We start from the raw sequence: 18,674 nt of genomic DNA on the forward strand, positions 1-18,674 counted from the left end.
CTGCAGTGGTAGGAAGTCTGCCCTGAATACGAGATCTTGGGTCCCAATTCAGATCTACCTCATCTGCATCTCTACAGGGGAAGCTCAGAAGTCTGTATGTTTATCGAGCATCCTCACCGATCCACATGCTCCTCCAACTGAGAGCTGTTCGATTAAAGGATGAGCTCTGGTTTCAGATTTCAGCCCATCACTTATTATTTGAACTCATTTGGATGGAACACTCACATATTACACAGATCTCTGAACAGTTTATCCAAAGCACATTAGTGTCTACCTTTTATAGTCATGAGAATCAAAAATGGCAAAACACCGCAATGGAAGCCCAGGAAGAACAGGCACTTGCTAAGTGGTACTGTCCAAGGTTTTGCAGATTTGCAGATTTGCTTTCCGTGATTTTTGCTGTTGTCGATGAGTTGTAACCAGCCAGGTGGCCTCCCTAGAAAAGTGGTCTGTCCCTCCTCACAAAGGCATAAATATCTGTTTTACAACTGCATCCATGGACTACGATGTGCTCTCATCAGGAATTCCACCCTTGATCACCTCCTGCATGCTGAAAGAGCTCCAGGCTCCTCTGGCAATCAACACTATGCCCCAAAGACAGAGTCCATGGGATCTGCTTGGGTGATGCCACTTGACCCTGTGGCCAATGAGGGGACTCCAAATCCGAGGTCTCCAATCCTGGCTGTTGACTGTGGCTCTCTGTTTGTTGACACTGACAGAATCTCTAAGCATCCAGACAGTAGAGGCTTCATTCCCAAGAGGATCCTAAATCTCTGAATATGAGCAGCCACTGTGAATTCCTGCCCCAACCCCTTGCGCCTTGGCACAGTTGGAATCCAGTGCATGATGTGTAACTTCTAAGTAACCAGTAGGTGTGCTGGTGTGCCATGGGAATCTCTCTGCATGTGGCAGCTTAGGATTGTCTGAACAGTAACGGTCTCTGAAAGCTATTCATCAACAATGTCTGGTTGGCCAGGATAATTTCAAGTGTTTGTGTTTAACTTAGAAAGTTTCCTTACAGCATTAAACCTCAGTCACCTTTAGTCATAGCTGGCATGATAAAGCAGGCTGCTTAGCTTCTTTTCTTTTCCTGCTGTAACTTCATTTCTTAAATAAACTGCTTACACTCAAATTCTTGTCTCAGAGCTTCTGTCTGGGAGAGCCATATTCTGATAGGATTTTACTTAAAAACTTCAAGCTCAATGCTAACAACGGCCAAGAAGAGAATAAAACTTTAAAATAGAGGAGGAATACAATGTCCTATCCTTGTTTTCAATATTCTATTCTGCAACTCAAGTCACTGATTTAAAAACTCAGCAAGATTCTTGGCCATTGAGATCAAGTTAGTTATAAAGAGAACTCATATTTAGTGAACTAAAGACTTGGTCTGCATGCTAACATTGTTGTTTCCCGGGATAAACTCAGATTAGGATGTAGAGCCCTAGAAAAATGCACAGCAACCTCAACAGGATCACATATAATCAGTTTTATTGCCAGGTAAGAAATTCATATTAATATAGTGAATACATATGTTTACAAATAAACATTCTTAGAAAACAAACAAATGTTTTTTTTTCTTCATTGTAGGAAGTATTATTGGTATCATAAACTCTGCAGTTGTGACAAGTATTAACACAGGTTTACTTGCAGAACATACGGTTACTAAAATATTTGCACATAAAATATGCTCCATTTACACAAAGAGACTGGAGGAATTCGATGGGGATGCCAGGCAGAGCCCAAGGCAAATGGAGGCCAGACTGGCCCCCCTGGGTTGGAAATCAGGGCACAGCCAGAGGGAGGAAGAGGCTAGTGCCAGGGCATAAAATGAGCAGAGGACAGTCTGTTTTCATCAGGTTTTTCTTTGCTAGGTCTCTTCACCTTGGCTGTAGGACCCTTGCCTTGGAATTGGCAGTCATACAGTTCCGCAGATCACCTCACCGGCAGTATTATGAGGTCCGTCTACACTTCCCAGAGGAAGTCAAAGGAGAAACAGGCCTTTCCGGCCCAAACTTCCTCCTCCAGTCCTCTCTCTACACTGTCCCCCTCGGTAGAAGGTGTTGAGATGGGAGTACTTCTGGGGATGTCCTCCTTGGACAGTAACCTACTCCTCCTGGGCTTCGCCATGGGCTTCCTCATCTTACAGAACAGGCTACATCAGGGCTGACAAAATTAGATCTGCAGATTCCAAGGATCCAAGTTCACGGGATGAAGTTTGCTTCAAAAAGGAGCAGCATGAGGAAAAGGTAAAACACAACAGACTCAGAGACCAAGAAAAACCCTTAGAGTTAAGATAAGGGCGAGATAAAGTGGGTTGAGGCCCAAGACCAAGGATAAGCGAGGAGGGAGGCAGGAATCATTGAACCTTTGAGCTGGAGGGAGACTTGCAGATAAACTCAGAATTTCCTGAAGTGTGGGCTGTTTACCTCTAGTTTATGCAAAATGACTGTAGGTAGAGTACAGTGGATATAGTACTATTCAACACAGACTCACCCGAAGAGAGGATTCCTTTTTAATTTACCCTTTGGTTCATCTGATTAATCCAAGGAAAGTCTCCATCGGGTACTGGTATCTTGAACAACTATCACATTTCCTAATTTCTTTTTAATAGAGCAAGCTTGTGCCAGACTTGAGGGTGTGAAGTTCCCACAGGTACCAGTACTTAGCTAGAATTTAATCACTGCTGCCTTGTTGTCTTTGCACTTCTTTTAATTCTTATTCCTATTTATGACAAATGATACTGATCTTCTGTTTACAATGGAGGAAGGAAGTTGTCCTTTTAAAAATAATGTATATTAAAAATGAAGCAATTTAGATACAAATATTGTGTAATGATGATACAGAGAGATACCTACATGTTGCAGGTCTATAGCTAACTAACATCAAAGGGGTATTGACCATGCCCGGCACTGTGACTCCGCTGCTGACTTTGGGGAGTGCTAGGGCCTCAGCATGAAAGGGTCTCTGACCCCTGCTACATCTCACACCATGTCTCTCTATTCGTGGAAACCTTATATAGCAGGTTCTTTGCAAGATGTCAACTTAAAACTAGGCAGAGGTTTTGATACTTCAAAAAGCTTGACCTAGCCCCAATTCCTCAGACAGGAAACTAAGGCCCAGAGAGATCAAAGGTAATGTCAGTGTCTCCATATCTGCAGGGAGTGAGGGGGAGAATAAATACCTGGTTGTGCTGATTCTATGACGCTAGAGTGGAGAGATGGCAGGCAGAATGTTGCAAGAAACACTCCGTTCGTTGGCAGTTTCTGACAACAAAGGGTCTGTGGGTGTTCTGGAGTTCCTATCAATTAGCTAAGCTGTTCGGGGGCTAGTTGGAAACTTCTCACTTTATATAATATTCTCTTCTCCCTCCTTGTATCTCTCAGGGCTGTCATTAGACAAACGGGACTTTTAAGAAAATTGCTTTTTTGTTGGGATATCCCAGGGCTCTTGGTTATAAGAACCAATCTCAAAGATAACCTCAGGAAATTCCAGGCGAGTGATGAAGGCGTGGGATATGCGGGGAGGTGACTGGGAGGAACTGTGGGGACAGCAGGAGTGTCCTTAGGTACTGCTGACACCGCAGCAGCCCCTCAGAGGTGTTACGGGCTGGGCTCACCTACACAGGAAGAAGAGAAACAATGTCTACCACTGCAGAAAAACAGGAAGGAGGAAGGCTAAAAGAACACAGGTCGCACTTGAGAAACAAGACTGTCATGAAACAACGGCAACACATTGAAGGCACCACCCACGCTTATAACATTTTCAGTCCAAAGCAGTTGACGTTTGGCAGCGGCGGCAGGAACGCGCTAAAGGGGACGGGAAATCAGAGATAGACAGTTCATAGAGGACTTTGTTTCTGTGGTTGTTTCAGGTCTGGGAGGGGAAGGAGAACCACCAGAAATCAGAGGCTTCTGGGTCCTCATCCCATCTCTGTTGACTTTTCCAGATGTAGATTTTGTTGTGGTGATGGTGGTGGCATCAATCTGATCTCCCAAGTCTTGAACATTTTGGACAAAAGTTCATTTGCTGTTCTTCTCTGTTTTGTAGCAGGCTTATATGTGTCCTTTTTAAAAGTCATTTTGTATTCTCTCTGGATCCTCTCCCCGCCTCTCCCCCATCCCCATGGTCATGGTCTCTAGGCGAGTCCTCTAAAAAGCTCTTTCTTTCCGATCACTGTCAGTGGGTTCAGGGTCCATTTATTTTTTGTGATTTCAAGTGTATGTTGTTGGGTTTTTGTTTTTTTTGTTTGTTTGTTTGGTTTTTTTTTTTGCTTTCAACAGTGATGATATGAAAAATACTATTGATACAATGGTTGGGGTCCAGTTACTGTCCCACAATTGTCATCGTTTTGTGTCCATATCACTTCTTGGGATTAGAAAATGCATATAATATGGGCATATTCCTCCCAAGGCAACTCCTCTAAAGCGCACTCTTGGCTTCTGTGTCCACCCTCGTTCTTTCTCTACTTCCCTCTCACCCAGAAACAGACAGCACGTAGCAAATGTAATATGTGCTCCAATGGACAATTTCTCTAAATTGTGCTACTTATATATTTCTTTTTATCATCATGGATTTCAGTTTCAAGTTAGGAGGAAAACAAAACTTAGCCCCACAGTTTGGGCATGTGAGTTGGCCACCTTGGGCCTGGAGCTAAAAGATTGTGCCTCAGTTTCCCCTTTGCAGTATTGCTGAATGTCCATGCTTCAGTTCTTCCCCCACCTGACGCGTTTATGCATGACCCAGGAAAAGCGTGATTTGCATCACCAGTAGGTCCCTAGTCGGTTCCCGTCGAGAGTGAGTGTGGGTGCAATGTGGGGGGGCGGGGCAGGGACAGTGTGGGCGGGGTGTTTTTTGCCTCTCTCAGTTGAGTGTGGTCTCCAGGGTGCTCCCTGCAGTGCCAGCTCAGACAGTCACTTCCGTTTTGCTGTTGGTGATGAAGTATGGCTGTGTGGGTGGGTAATGCTGGGAGCGAGTTCCCAAGGGGTCGCTGGAGCCGGACTCGGCTGTGCCCAGCTTTCCCTTGTTGCCATACGCCTGCCGCCGGAGAGACTGCTCATTGGGGTCCCAGCCTTTAAAGTTGGTGGTGGAGTTGTAGGCCAAGGGATGCTGGGGCATCTTGTTGGTGCGGGACTTTTGTCCGTTCTGCTTGGCAGGCCCATGCTCGGGGCTGAAGGCCCGGGGCTCGTCCTCTACTCTTACCGGGTGAAGAGGTAGGTTGCCCTTGGCGGCCAGTTCAGCCAGATGCCGTCGCTTGGAGTAGAAGTCGTCATTGACCTTGTCAGCTGCATAATGGGACAGATGGATGGACAAGGGGAGGAGAGAGAGGAGAAAGAGAGTTAGGACTGGAAGGTCAACCCAAGAGCAGAAAAATGGGCCAACAGTGCAAACAGAACACCATGCAACGCCACCTGGAGCAAGACAGAAAGGGGACCACCGTGTCCTTTCCACAAACAAAAGCAAGACCAAGCAGGTTAAAGGGCATGGCAGAAGGGATCGCTGATCCTTCTAAATAAAAATGGCGCCCACCACACTCACACCTTGGCTTCTTCCACCCTTAGCTTCCCTACAAAAATACAAGCATTGTTTCTTCGTTACTAAGCAGTATACTCTCAATGGAGCAATTGTGGAACCTGTTGAGAAAAATTAATATCTAGCAACTACCACTCAAGACAGATGACATCGACTGTCGAGCATACTTTCTTCTGGTCTTTTTAGTACACGGAGTTTAACTTGGGACCTTATGTGGTTGCTTTTATTTTCGCTTTTAGCATTAAGTAGAGCTGTGTTTAAATCCCAACTCTGCCTCCGTCCAGCAGTGTTACACTGGCTAAGTCAACTTCCACTACCACCAGCTTCTTGCATAAAGGACTTAAAAAAAGTCTATTTCACATGGATTCGATGTGTGTGAAGTTCTTAGATGTTAGCTACTGTCATTATCCTCTGTATCATTATAAAAAACTATTTCATTTCCTCCTGTAACATTCTACCAAGCATCTCGCCATCACGCTATCCTAAAAAGCAGCACTTTAATATCTACGTGATATTTCACTGAGCAGAGTGATCAAAATTAATCGATCCCCTTACTGATGAATGTGTGAGTTGCATTTATGTTTTGCTGTTATAAATAAGGCTGGGATGGGAAACTTTTGGACTGTATTCTCTATTTAGAATTTTAAACTTAGGGTCATCCTAAAAATCTTTTTTTTTTTTTCTCATTGAGTTTATTGATACATGTTAGGTATACAGTACAGTTACATTCATCATTGGGATCTTGTACCTTTACATGACAGGTCTTGGTTCTCATTTTTCCTCTTGTCCCTGCCCTCCCTACACCCCCTCCTCCCTTCCCTATTTACAAAACCTTTATTTCCATTTTTTCATTTTCTTGTATTTTTTTCAATTTATATCATGGATTGGCAAATTGTGGTCCACTGAGTACCATCAAAACTACCTACTATCGGTATTTGTAAATAAAGTTTTATTAGAAGCAAAGCCACACCCATTCACATATATACTATTTGTGACTGCTTTTGCTCTGCTACAGCTGTGGTACAGTTGAATACTGGGTGACAGACAGCGAATGGCCTGAAGACCCTGAAATACGTACTATCCAATGCTTGGAGAAAAAGTTGCTTGACACCTGGTCTGGATTTTCCAAAGTGGATTTACATGGCCCAACATTGTAAATATTAAGGATCATGATACATATTTCCAGCTTCTCTTCAAAAGAGCTCTACCAATTCGCACTCTATTTCACCATACTCTTCTTCAATGAATGATTTCTCCCTTATCCCCTCCCTTCCTTTACTTTTTATTTGCTTTTTTGATGATTTTGACTCTTTATTTTCTGTTATTCTGTCTTGAAATTTTAAATTATAAGATGTTATACAGTTTTAAAGCCAATGATAAACTTTTGAGATTACATCTTCTAGGAAACAGGATTATCTGTTGTTCCCTCATCCCCATTTCTTACATCCCCAAGTGTTACCGGTATGAATTTATATAAATTCACAGAAACCATCATGGCTCCATGTTTTTTTTCTTCCTCATTTGATCCTTCCAATAAGAAAGGTATGAAATAAGAGGATTATTAGTCCTGCTTGACAAACTAAAAAAACTGTCACGCTCAGACATGTGAAATGATGCTGTCGCTTGGAGTAGAAGTCATCATTGACCTGTCAAGCTGCAATCGTGGGACAGATTAGCCAAGGCTAATGGCTGAACCAAGGTGAAACAGCCCAATAAACATTTGTTGAAGCATCTGAAGGTGACAGAGGGAAAGCTTGTTCCGCTTGTTCCCTCTGTTTGTGGCAGACACCATTCATTGACCACAGAGCTATTTCTGGTAAGGTTGGCCTCTACTTCCACTCTTAAGCACAACACTGCAAGAAACCATGCATTAACTTTCTAAGCTTACCACAACATCAGATGGCTTTCCTTATATATATATATCCAATTAGCTGTGACCAAGCCTTTCAAGAGAAAGTTCCCCTTTCCCTAAATTTTACAACTAACTGAAGAAGGTACCTATGTCAAAGTCAAAGGAATCAGAGTTTGCTACCAAAAATGAGAGAAGCATCATGATTTACTTAAGATAGCACCAGTCATTTAAGAGCTGGGGTAGAACACCATCATCTTGTCTCCCAGAAGAAAATTCGAGGATGCCAGCACCATGAGACTTCAACAAAAGAATAATCTAAGATTCCTGCTTATACAGTGTTTTCAAATTCATCCATTTACCTCTTCAGAGTATTCCCTAGCATCTCTTTCTCTCAAAGAGACAAATACATCACTGCTCAGATTTCTTCTTCAAGTTTCTCCTTATCTCTTACAAGGGGCCACCCACTATCCAGCTGCTCATCCACAAACTCAGGAGCTGTTGCTGACTTCATCACCCTGTTGTCTCCCATCACAACTGAAGCACCAGGTGCTTCCAGTTCCTGCATGTCTAATAAATGCTTCTCTAACTGATCCCTTCTTTGCTTCCCAAGCCCTTTTCCTGGTAGTAGAGATTGAGCCTAGGGAGTTAATACTAACCTACATCTCCAGTCCTTTTTACAAAAATATTTTTTAAAATTTTGAAGCAGGGTCTCACTAAGTTGCCCAGGACTCAAACTTTGAACCTTCTGCCTCAGCCTCCTTGAGTGCCACAAGCAGGCTCTGTACAGCTTCTCCTCAGTTAGTGCCCTGAGCTCCCGACCTCGCCTGGCTGTTACATTTCATCTCCCATAACTCACTTTCCCCACTGCAGTCAAAGGCATAGTTCTAAGATGAAGAAATAATGCCACCACTTACCAAAACTCCCTCAAGCCACTTGATCGGTCATTTAACTATTCATCAGATAGGCATCTGCCTTGTGCTAGGCACTGGGAACACAAGGGAGAGTCGGAAGTAGACACGGTCCCAATCCTTATAGAGTGGACATTCTACTAGGGAGGCAAAGACGGTAACCAAATAACCATACACATTACCTTCAGTTTTATATATGGCAAGTGCTATGTACAACTAACCAGTCCTCTAAGTGTCATGGGGTTCCTGATCTGGTCTAAAAGCTGGGGTATCAGACCTGTTCACTTATACCAAGCTCACTGCTGTTCATCTTTAGGATTTAGCAGATCCCCAATTCCCCCAAGCTCCCTCAACCAACTCTGTTATCTCCATCACAACACTGACTGTGTTATTCTTTGTCTCCACAGTCACATATGTGTCTCCACTAGAGTATGAGTTCTTTGAGAGCAAGAACCTTCTTTCCATCTGTGGGGTTCAGTGGTTTCAATCCTGCAAGTATATGATAGGGAATCGCATGGGGTCATTCTTCAAGTATTCAGATTCTTAGACCCCTCTCCAAATCTATTTACTCAGGGTGTGGCCCCAACAAAGAACTTTACAAAGTTCAGGTGATTCTAATACAAAGCCAGGAGTGAGAACCACAGGAATGGCCCCAGCAGCTATCCCAGTGCCAGCACAAAATTTTATAGAGAACTAAAGAGAAATGGCTTCCTAAACCGCTCCCATCATCCTCAACTGCCTGCCCCTCAGGCACTAAGAAGTCTGAAGCAATCAGCTCCCTCTGTGATCCACTCTTCTCACTTATCATGGCTGCCATTTCAATGTGGCTAAGGCAGCACATTTCCTATTGTTTATCTCACTATGGCAAGTCCAGATCTGATTTGCACCCACTATGGTATAAGCAGTATCCAGCCTAGTTCCTAATAAGTAGGAGGTACGCAAATATTCACTGAATGCATTTATGAGCAAAATACTGTGAGGGAATAAAGAACAATATCAGGGCAAGAGTTGAGGAGGAATATACTTTCCTACTTACTTCCCAGTCATCTCTTACTGAGAATCTCATTCACCTTTGTTCTGTGCCCAGTCACAGTTCCGAAATCATTCTTTCCCATGTTCCTATTTCCAGGTGCTAGGCTAACACTTGCCCACAGCCAACAGCCTTGAAACTGCCACATATGCAGGGAGGTCATCCTGGACAATGAAGCCATCAGCCCACCTGCCTTTGGATCTCACATATGAAACAAACTCTGCACAAAGCAGCCAGTGCAAATCCAGTCCAAACAAAAATTGCCCAGCTGAATTAGAATCAGGATTCCAGTAATCGCTTACTAGGTTAAGCTTTGTGGTCGCGTGTTAATGCAGCAGCAGATAACTGATACGTGCCAGTAATCCCTGAGGTAATGAGAAGCATGGTAGCTTTGAAAATATTTCTGTGTGGGAGAGTAAAGTTATCCTTCAATCATCAAATGTCCTGTAGGCAAGATTGTATCATTCATATTTATTTAACATCTCTACTCATGGGACTATCAGGTGTTTTTTTAGAGAAGTGGAGCACAGATTTGGGTGCCTCGGGCAGGAAATTACTCTCCAAAGAGATATTTTCAAGATTATTTCAACAACCAGAAGGTGGTAGGAGGTTGGGTGGATGAACCATTTGTACCACCTGGAAATTCAGTTTTCATGAAAGCTTCTCCCACAGTATTTTCTGTTCCCCTCTGATTTGGAGCCAGATGAAGGTAAAGAACTGTTTATCTGACAACTCTGCCTTGTTCACTGTGGTCCTTGTCTTGGTATATTAAAAAGCTCTTTGCAAAAAGAAATAACAGATTCATTGAACAGTCTTTTAAGCCCCATTAATAAATGCATTAACCTAATCAGCCCTGAGTACCTTGTGGGCAGATGGCTGACAAGTTGACCACAAAACAGATGTGTGAGCCTTTCAACAACACTGGCCCTTTCCAATTTCTTTTTTTTATTTTTCATTTTAGAAAAGAGGGAGAAAGAAAGAAAAAAGGTACTTTTCTTCCAAAGAGCCTAATTGCCTTGAAGGAACTGGGGCTGTAAAATTAAACTGTACCTTTCCTCCATCTGTCTCTCTCCTAATTAGCAGCAGACACTTGTACAGGTGCAGGGCAGGATGGAGCCTTACTTCCGTGGAAATAAGAACATCAAGGTAATAACCAGTTTCCAAGACAAGCTGCACATCTGAGGGGTTCAGCAGGTGGTCTTCCACCTACCTTCATTCCTTAGGCCAAAAATATCTCCAGGAGGGCTTCCTAAATCTCATTCCCACCTGGTGATACTCTTGAATCTTGGGTGATAGATTTCCCCTAGTATGCAATACCTCAACTAAGCTTTTGCTATTCCTCATCTGTCAGTCTTTGGCTGAAAAATATAATAGACTACAGCAATTAAGCTTCTCGTCATATTTAAGCACAAAATCAAATTCTCCGCAATGGTCTCAAGTCTACATAACCCAAGAGTCTGGCTACGTTTCCACTCTCCTTTCTTCTGTATTCATAAGGGACTCATCACAACTGCACCAATGTGCCACTGCTGTAACAACAGAAATTTATTCTCTTACAGTTCTAGAGGTCAGAGGTTTCAATCAAGGAAGGTGTTAGCAGAGCTACAGTTCCTTGGAAGGCTTTAAGGAGAATCCACCTTCACCTCTTCTGGTTTCTGTTTGTTACCAGCGATCTTGGGTGTCCAGGATCTGGCAGCTCCATGGCTCCAGTCTGTGACTCAGGCTTCAAAAGGTCATCTCCCGTGTGTGTGCATGCCAAATTTTCTCTTTCATAAAGACGCCAACTATTGGAGAAGGACCCACATTAATCCAGTATGATCTTATTTTTACTTGATTATACTCACAAAGACCTTATTTCCACATTCATTCACAACCTGAGGTTATAAGTGAACATGGATCTGGGGAGACATATCCAAGCCAGTCTATTGGATTCCTTTCTGTTCCACAAGCTTGTCACTATCTCAGGACCTTCAGGCTTCATTCCTGCTTTTCCTGAAGGTCAAAATTCTCCTTGTCATCTGGTTCTCTGGCCAAAGGCTACCTCCTTGGATAACCTCTCCTGAAGACCCAAAGGAGACACCCCACCAGTTGCATTTATGACATCCCTCTATTTAATATGTCTAAAGCCTACTAAATTATATTTCTTAGTTACTTGTGCATTATCTATCTCACTTGACTAGAACATAAGCCCCACCTAGGCCAGAGGTTGTACCTGTTCTACTCACTACTGCTTCCCTGACATCTAGCCTGTGCCCAGTACATAGCTGGGGTGCAATAACATACATGTGATGAAGGAAAGCACTGAAGATATTTTCAGTTCCTATGATATTCTTTAACATATTAGCAATGGGCAGGAGGTTTTATTATCTAGTCATCTAGTCTGTATCACAAGAGCCTGGGGGATCTGTTTTCTCTTGGGATTGAAAGGCTAGAGCTTTAAAGACTTATTTCTTAGGAAGGTGCGTTATACCTTATATATCTGCCTAGAAGTTTGCAGAGGCCTGGATAATCTTTAGGATAGTCAGTTTGGGGGAGAGCAGAATGAGATCAGGTGGTGGAGGCAGGAGTGGCTAAAGAGACTAGATATGGTGGAAAGCTAGGCGTTTACATGGTCTCCTTCCCTATTCCCCCAATCATTGAAAAACTAAGTAATAGCTCACTTTTATTAAGTGTGTGCTATATTTCAGGGGCTTTGGTGGAGGGTTTACGTTTGTTACCACTTTTAATACTCTCAGCATGCTAATGAGGTGGATGCTATTATTGATCTGATTTTATAAATAGGGAATCTGAGTCTCAGAGAGGTTTGGCAACTTGTCCAAGAGATGGATCTGGAATTCGAAACCAATGTACTTGGCTCCACTCCTTGACTTTACAGCCACAACATTCAGCAGGTATTCAACCACTTGTCTGCACTGTAGAAGATGGCTGACGAGAGCCTGTGTGTAGGGTAAAATGCCCTCAAAACTACAGGGGTGAAAATAATGCAGAAAAATATGCTTCTTGATTCTTTGTTTCAAAACATCAGAGACTGAGGGACACCTGTACATGTATTCTCAAAAGCAAATATCAGCATGTCATGACCAGAAGTTAAATGAGACGCCAATGCTTAGCCCCCGCAACAAGGCCAAATAAATTTGTCTTTTTCTCCTTTCAGTTGAGATAGGAGGAAAGTGCTGGAGGTGACATGAGACTCTGCCTGCCAGGCCCTGGTTTTTCTAGCCTCCCACTGTCTACTTCCTTAAGAGAGGTATGGGTCCCAGAATCTTCTGAGGTGTGCTGGCATTGGCTGGACACGAATGGGAATGTGGCCTCCTGCTTAGAGCTGTGTTACATAAGGAATCAGGTGCTGCTCATACATGGAGGAGACTGAGGCTTCTTCACCTTCACCCCAGGCTGGGCACTGTCTGAGAACTTTTCGCAAATTTTCTCACTTAGTTGGCCTTCTGAGTCAGTGGGGTAGATACAGTTGCCATGGAAATACAGTGAGATCATACTTCGAGATATTCATCAATATCTTTTCCTTGGGCTTCCACTGTCCCCACCCTTCTCCTCAGAGATCTGCCTTTTTGATGATGATGAGAGCCAAAGCATTGTGAATCTCTCAGTAGGCCCTGGAGAGCTATAGTGGAGCCCCTGGCCTTAAAGGCAAGACATCAGCAGTGAAAGCAGGAAAATGTTGAGACGGAAAGAGGAGGTAATGGCTGAGAATGTGAAAGGCGCAGTTCACCAGTGCATATAACAGAATTTGGAAGGACACTCTTCTGATTATAGGTACCGTGAATTCTTCTTTATAACACAGAGGGAATAATGTGAACTTTAACAGCAGCTGGAAATGGGCTTGAATCCCAACTCTTTCCCCTCACAGCCTTGAGACCTGAAGCAAAGTTTTACTGATAAAATTCAAAACAGAATAACATGGCCTATGTAGGAGGGTGGTGGGGAGTACTGAAGAGAACCACATAGAGTAATTTGTGCCAAAGGCCTTGCCTCACAGTAGGCATTCAATAGATTGCAGCTGCTATCACTGTCTTTGTTAGAAAATAAAATGGATATAAAATGAAGATAATAAAATCTACTCGGCAAAGCACAGTGAAGGAGTACATGAGACTAGGTAAAATCTCACAATATTGTTCATGGCAAAAAGTAGGACTCTTTAAATGTACAACCTCATCTGGGAGACAGTGTAGATGGTTACATCTGCTAGACTTGTCTACGGCGTCACGTCTGTTCTGCCCTTTCTCTTGGGTACAAGTTCATCCAGTTCCAAATGAGACTTCTCAGCCTTCTTGGAAACCAGATGTCGCCATGTGGCTGATCTCTCATCAGTGACTGATCTTTTCTAAATGGAATGCTGGCAAAACGAATGCCTCCAATTTCCACCTTGCCTTACTTGCTTAAAAGAAAAATCTCTGTCCTGGGTTGGTGTCCTCTCTTTCTCCTTCCCAAAGTGCTGCTATGAGAGTAACCAACTGTACCAGTGTGGAGGAGAACAACACCGTAGCAGATGGTAGGGCAATGAGAATGGAGGCCCTGGGGGTCACTGGGTGACCACTTGTAGTGGAGCTGCCCCACCTGGACCACTCTCTTTGGAGCTATTACATGAGTGAGAAACATGTCTTTCTCTTATTCCACTGTACTTATGTTGACTTTTAGTAATCTCAGATAATATTTACTCTAATTTATTGAGAAGTTATTTCTGGGTCTCTGCCTTGTTTTCTTCCTTCACGAGAAAAATTAAAAAGTAAAAGGGGGACAGTTCATGTTGTTAATAAAATACCCAGACATTCTGTCTTATTTTGAAATCCAAGCTGGACAGGTTCCTGAGGCTATCTCAGCAGGGAGAAACAAGGAAAGCTGGAAAAAAGCTGAGCTTCCCAGGTGGGAGTGGGAGTTGTTTTTATGGTGAATTAGCCCAGTTTCCCCTGGTTTGGGTCTTTGCTGAAGAGACCTAAATAGAGAAAAGTGCATTTGAACCAGGTCCTAAAGAAGCTCAAGGTACTGAGGACTCCCCATGAGACACTATAGCTTCCTTGAAGCACATCTAAGAGATTTGATTGGCCCCTTTTCAGTCTAAACCCCAAAGGCTCCTGCCAGGAGGTCTTGCTGCCTTTGCTGGGGAGGATTCTGAAACTGCCTGGGCTGGGCTTTGCACTATGCTGTCCAGGTATTTCCATGAGCAGCCTTTGTGGCAGCTGCCAGGAGCCCACTCACTGTGCGTCTCTAGCTGCCAAAAGTCCTCTGAACCCTCAGGCCCTTTGTCTCTTCCTGTAGGCAGTTAGACCGTGCTGTCCCCATGTTCGGAAAGGCCGTTGAACAAAGGTACAGAGGCTCATGCTTCAGACACAGCTGACCACAGAGCCCAACACAATGAGGTCCCATTAGAAACTGCAGATCTCCCAGAGCCTTTCCGCACATCCTGTGTTGCTGCTCCATACATGGGGATACTTCTTTTCAGAAATTCATTGCGTGGTTTGTCTTCTCATCAACCTCAGTGCTGCTGAAATTTTATATAACTCGTGGCTTCAAATGAAGCAAATTAAGGATAAGAATCCTTAGTCCTGCTTGTCATTTTCCACTTTGCTGTATCTCTCTGTGCATCATCTCAAAGTAGATTGCTGTAAGATTGGGGACCCTATGTGAGATTACTACATGAATCAACTCTTCGCCCTTCCCAGTATTCGTACTCATTTTCACATGACTCTGAAAATCCTCCTTGGGAAAAAGCAAAAGAGGCTATCGTTTCCCCAACACTGGATTCTAAGTTCATCCACATGACTGAGGATGCCAGCAGACAAGATGTAAACACAAGTTTTCTGGGTTTAGATTGTGCTCTTGCAGGTTGGCCATCGTGAGAAAGTGACTGGTTCCCTTCTCTGAGGATGCAACTCACAGAGCAAGGCAGAGCCACCACAGCCATTCCGGCCTAAATCCAGCCTAATCAGCCAACATCCAGCTTTATCTCCCTGACACAGAAGTGAATCAGCTGAGACTTGAACATTTCGTGGCAGCATAAATCACTGGCACGTAGACTGAATAAATGCTGAACTCCTGAAATCATAAGCCGTGCTATTTGAGGTCCTTTGCCATGTGTGCTATGTGGCAATGGATAACTGAAAAAAATACAAATAATTCATTCGCCTTCCTTGTGGGAAGAGTACTCAATGTTCAGGTGGGATCCACTTTCCCCCTTTTCTTAACCCGTGTGGGTCAGATGACCTACTATACTCTCTCCTCCCCAGAGACTACAAACAGCCCGTTTCACCACTTTCACTGTCATGATTTGTTCAGAGGTTGGCACATGACTGGGCAAGCCAATCAGAGAATAAGCCGGGATCTTTATGGAAACACTGGGACCAAAATGACAACTATCCCAAACTTTCCATTTTAAATGACAGGCTATATTAGCTCAAGTTCCGGGACCTCCAAATACACACCCACATGTGTAGAAGTAGCCTTGCGTCTAGATTATACTGAAGGTCACCTGACTCCCACCTGGATGATTTCCTATTTTTCAGTCCTTCTTTAGAAAACACTAGAGGTACTTCAAACAGTATGCCCAGCTCTGTTTAATAATTTATTAACTAAATGAATGTTAAGCACCTAATATGTGCTGTAGGCAAAGCCAGGGGTAGCTTTGGAATAAATGGGTCCAGATGGCTTCTGCTCAAAAGGACATGCTTTCAAACCAGTAAAACGTTTATTGCAATCTTGAGGTGCCGGCATTTTCTGAAAACCAGAGAACCTCCTCCACTGGCTCATTTCATGCCCTATGGGTTTGCAAGGACACCTGTCAAAGCTCCAGTGCCTGCCATGTGCTTTTCAAAGGAGCTGAACACAAGAGCAGGTGGGATTTGATTTTTATTAAAAAACATCACCTCACATCACCCCCTATCCCCCCGCTACTCTGTATCCTCCTGCTCTCTACCAAACCAATAACCCAAATCAGGAAATTGCAAAGGCCAGAATTTCAGGAAGTAATGTTCTGAAGCAGCCTCTAGGTGAGTGTTCCCCCAGGATGGTCTGCTGGACGTGTGCACTCCAATGGAACTGTAACCCAATTACACATTTTCTATTGCCTTGTGCCTTCCACAGAGTCTCTTGGATGAACAATTCTCACTGGGCTCCATTAATTTTCTTAGGAGAAAGAAAGCTACGATCTGCTGAGAGCCAAATGAGGGCTGGATCCTGTTGCAGCTATTTCCCTTACATGGTCACATGCAAACTCCCTTCCAGAAAGATGACAAGGCAACATGACTCCATGTAACACATGAAGGGACTAAGGCCCAGGGATCTAAATAATTTGGCTGTCAAGTTATTCTGTTACTGCTAACACATGGCAAAGCAAGAAGGCGAATCCAAGAGAGTCTACCTCTGATGGTCTTATCTTCCAGCTGTTGCCCAGTTCAAATGACCTCTAAGAAAACTGTTTTATTTTAGCAAACGTCAAGAATATTCCTGGTGGTCAGAATGCTCTCAGAATTGGGGCTCTAGGACAAATGGTGTCGGCATTTAGGTGGGGGTCATAGAAAAAGCTAAATCTAAACTGTAGTGTACAGAAGAATAACGCAGGAGATGCATTTAAAAATAAATATCCTGGGCCCCATATTCAAAGGTTCCAAGTCCGTAGGAGTGGGTTGGGCTCAGGATTTACATTTGTGACCTACACCTCCAGAGATTCTGAGTCAAGCCCTTCAGCCTTTCTTTGAGGGCTGAGTTCTGGTCCTGTTGAGATGTAATTTTCTTGCATGGACTCAGGCAACCTCACTCTCTCAGGGGGTACCAATTTCCTTACAGCAGCAGAACATTAAGGATAATCTCTGCAGCAGAGATAAGTGGAAACTGTGTGGACACTAGCCTCCTTTATGCATGTTTGGCACCTAGTATATATCAAGCCTGGGCTAAGAAGTTTACTCGCACTGTCTTGTACAGTTTCTCCCTCAAATCCAGTGGAGGGTGTATAGTCTGATTGCTTGTAGTATTTCAACTGCTGCAGAAATGGAAGTTTAGAACATGGGAGGGGCTTGGGTAAGAGCACCCAGGTGATTCCATGAAGACTAAGAACAATTTAATCAGAGTATCACTGTATTCCTCAAATTCAGTCCTTCAGAATAGCTCTGCAAAGTTCAGATTCATTTTGCAAAATAAAGAGATTCCCAAGGAGATGCTTTATCTTGCTTAAGGCTATCTGCTGAGGGGCAACCCATTTTCTAGTCCCCTTTTTGTCTCTCTTACACAGAAGCTTTCTTCCAGTATATTTTTCCTACTCTTAACCTCCACTGTTCCTAGAATTCATTCTTCAATTTTAGAGAACATGAGCTCGCATTTCAGATTATCTAGCAAGTTTGGGAGTTACATCTCTCCCCCTATATCATTTTGGAGGTCCCACCAAGATTACTGGTTGGAGGTAAGAGCTTTCTTTCATAGGGTCTAAGTTTGGCCTTTTTGCTTCATAGATTATAACTTGTTTCATAGATTCTGGTTTTTGTTTCATAAATCCTGGCCTTTGTTTCAGTTTTTTGTTTCAAAAGTGTCTTAATTTTAAGTTGTGTGTTTTAAATGTTTGCAAATTTCTTGTTTTTCTTATGCATTGTTTTATTAAAATTATCTTTTATTCTTGTTTTGTGTATGTTGCATATAGACTTACTTTAAAATGTCATAAAATGGGTCTCTTATAAAATCAAAATCTCTTATAAACCCAAGACATTTCAGGCTTTTATCTTCCCTTACAGAATGCCAAACAGTGGTTACTTTGCCAACTAGTAACTGCCTTTAAGGAAGCTGTCACTCAAAGCAGAGGACAGGTTTCTCCAGTTGCCCTTTTGAGAATCCCCACTCCCACTGATGCCTATGGTGGGTGGAATGTTGACCAGATTGGCAATTGGGTTCCTTTCCAAGACACATCTCTGATTGCATGGAACTAGTGGAAACTGAGGTAGCAACTAAAGGGTCATGGCCAGGGCTACTCTCTGTCAGATACCCAAAGGTCCTTGAGAAGAAACTAGCTCCTGACAGCCCATCCAGATAATCAGCGGAATATCTCCACATCTTGTCCTAGCTGGACTCCTCCATGAGGTAAAAGGGGAACTCTGTCAGTGGTCATCAGGTATCCTCTGTCTCAGAGCCATCTGAAATGATGCCATCAGAGCCCTCTTTTAAGCCTCCATTAAAAGTTGAGCTACAGGTTAGACTGTTCTCTCTATTGCTAGTAAGACAGACCACTAGACAAATATAAAAAAAAAACTTTCATAGATTAAAAACTACCCAAACCTTCTCCCACCTCATAGGCACAGCCTTCATCATTTATGTGTGCAGGGGAGAAAAATATCTTTTTCAATAGGTTATGAACTTTGGAATG

At 43.3% G+C, this 18,674-nt stretch overlaps 1 protein-coding gene across 1 annotated transcript in view; it reads right to left on the bottom strand.

Annotated features, from left to right (window-relative positions):
- Window positions 1-1,422: 1,422 nt before the first annotated feature.
- The window catches only part of Shisa9 (shisa family member 9), a gene marked incomplete at its 5' end in the record, with an annotated part of 279,052 nt that continues 261,800 nt past the window's right edge, over window positions 1,423-18,674 (bottom strand). The window contains one exon of the mRNA XM_033758741.1: window positions 1,423-5,282. Within this exon, the coding sequence (XP_033614632.1) occupies window positions 4,903-5,282 (380 nt within the window). The remainder of the gene's footprint in view (window positions 5,283-18,674) is intronic.

Source organism: Fukomys damarensis, unplaced genomic scaffold, assembly GCF_012274545.1.
Source record: "Fukomys damarensis isolate Sample0158 unplaced genomic scaffold, DMR_v1.0_HiC HiC_scaffold_34, whole genome shotgun sequence".
Classification (NCBI taxonomy): Eukaryota; Metazoa; Chordata; class Mammalia; order Rodentia; family Bathyergidae; genus Fukomys; species Fukomys damarensis.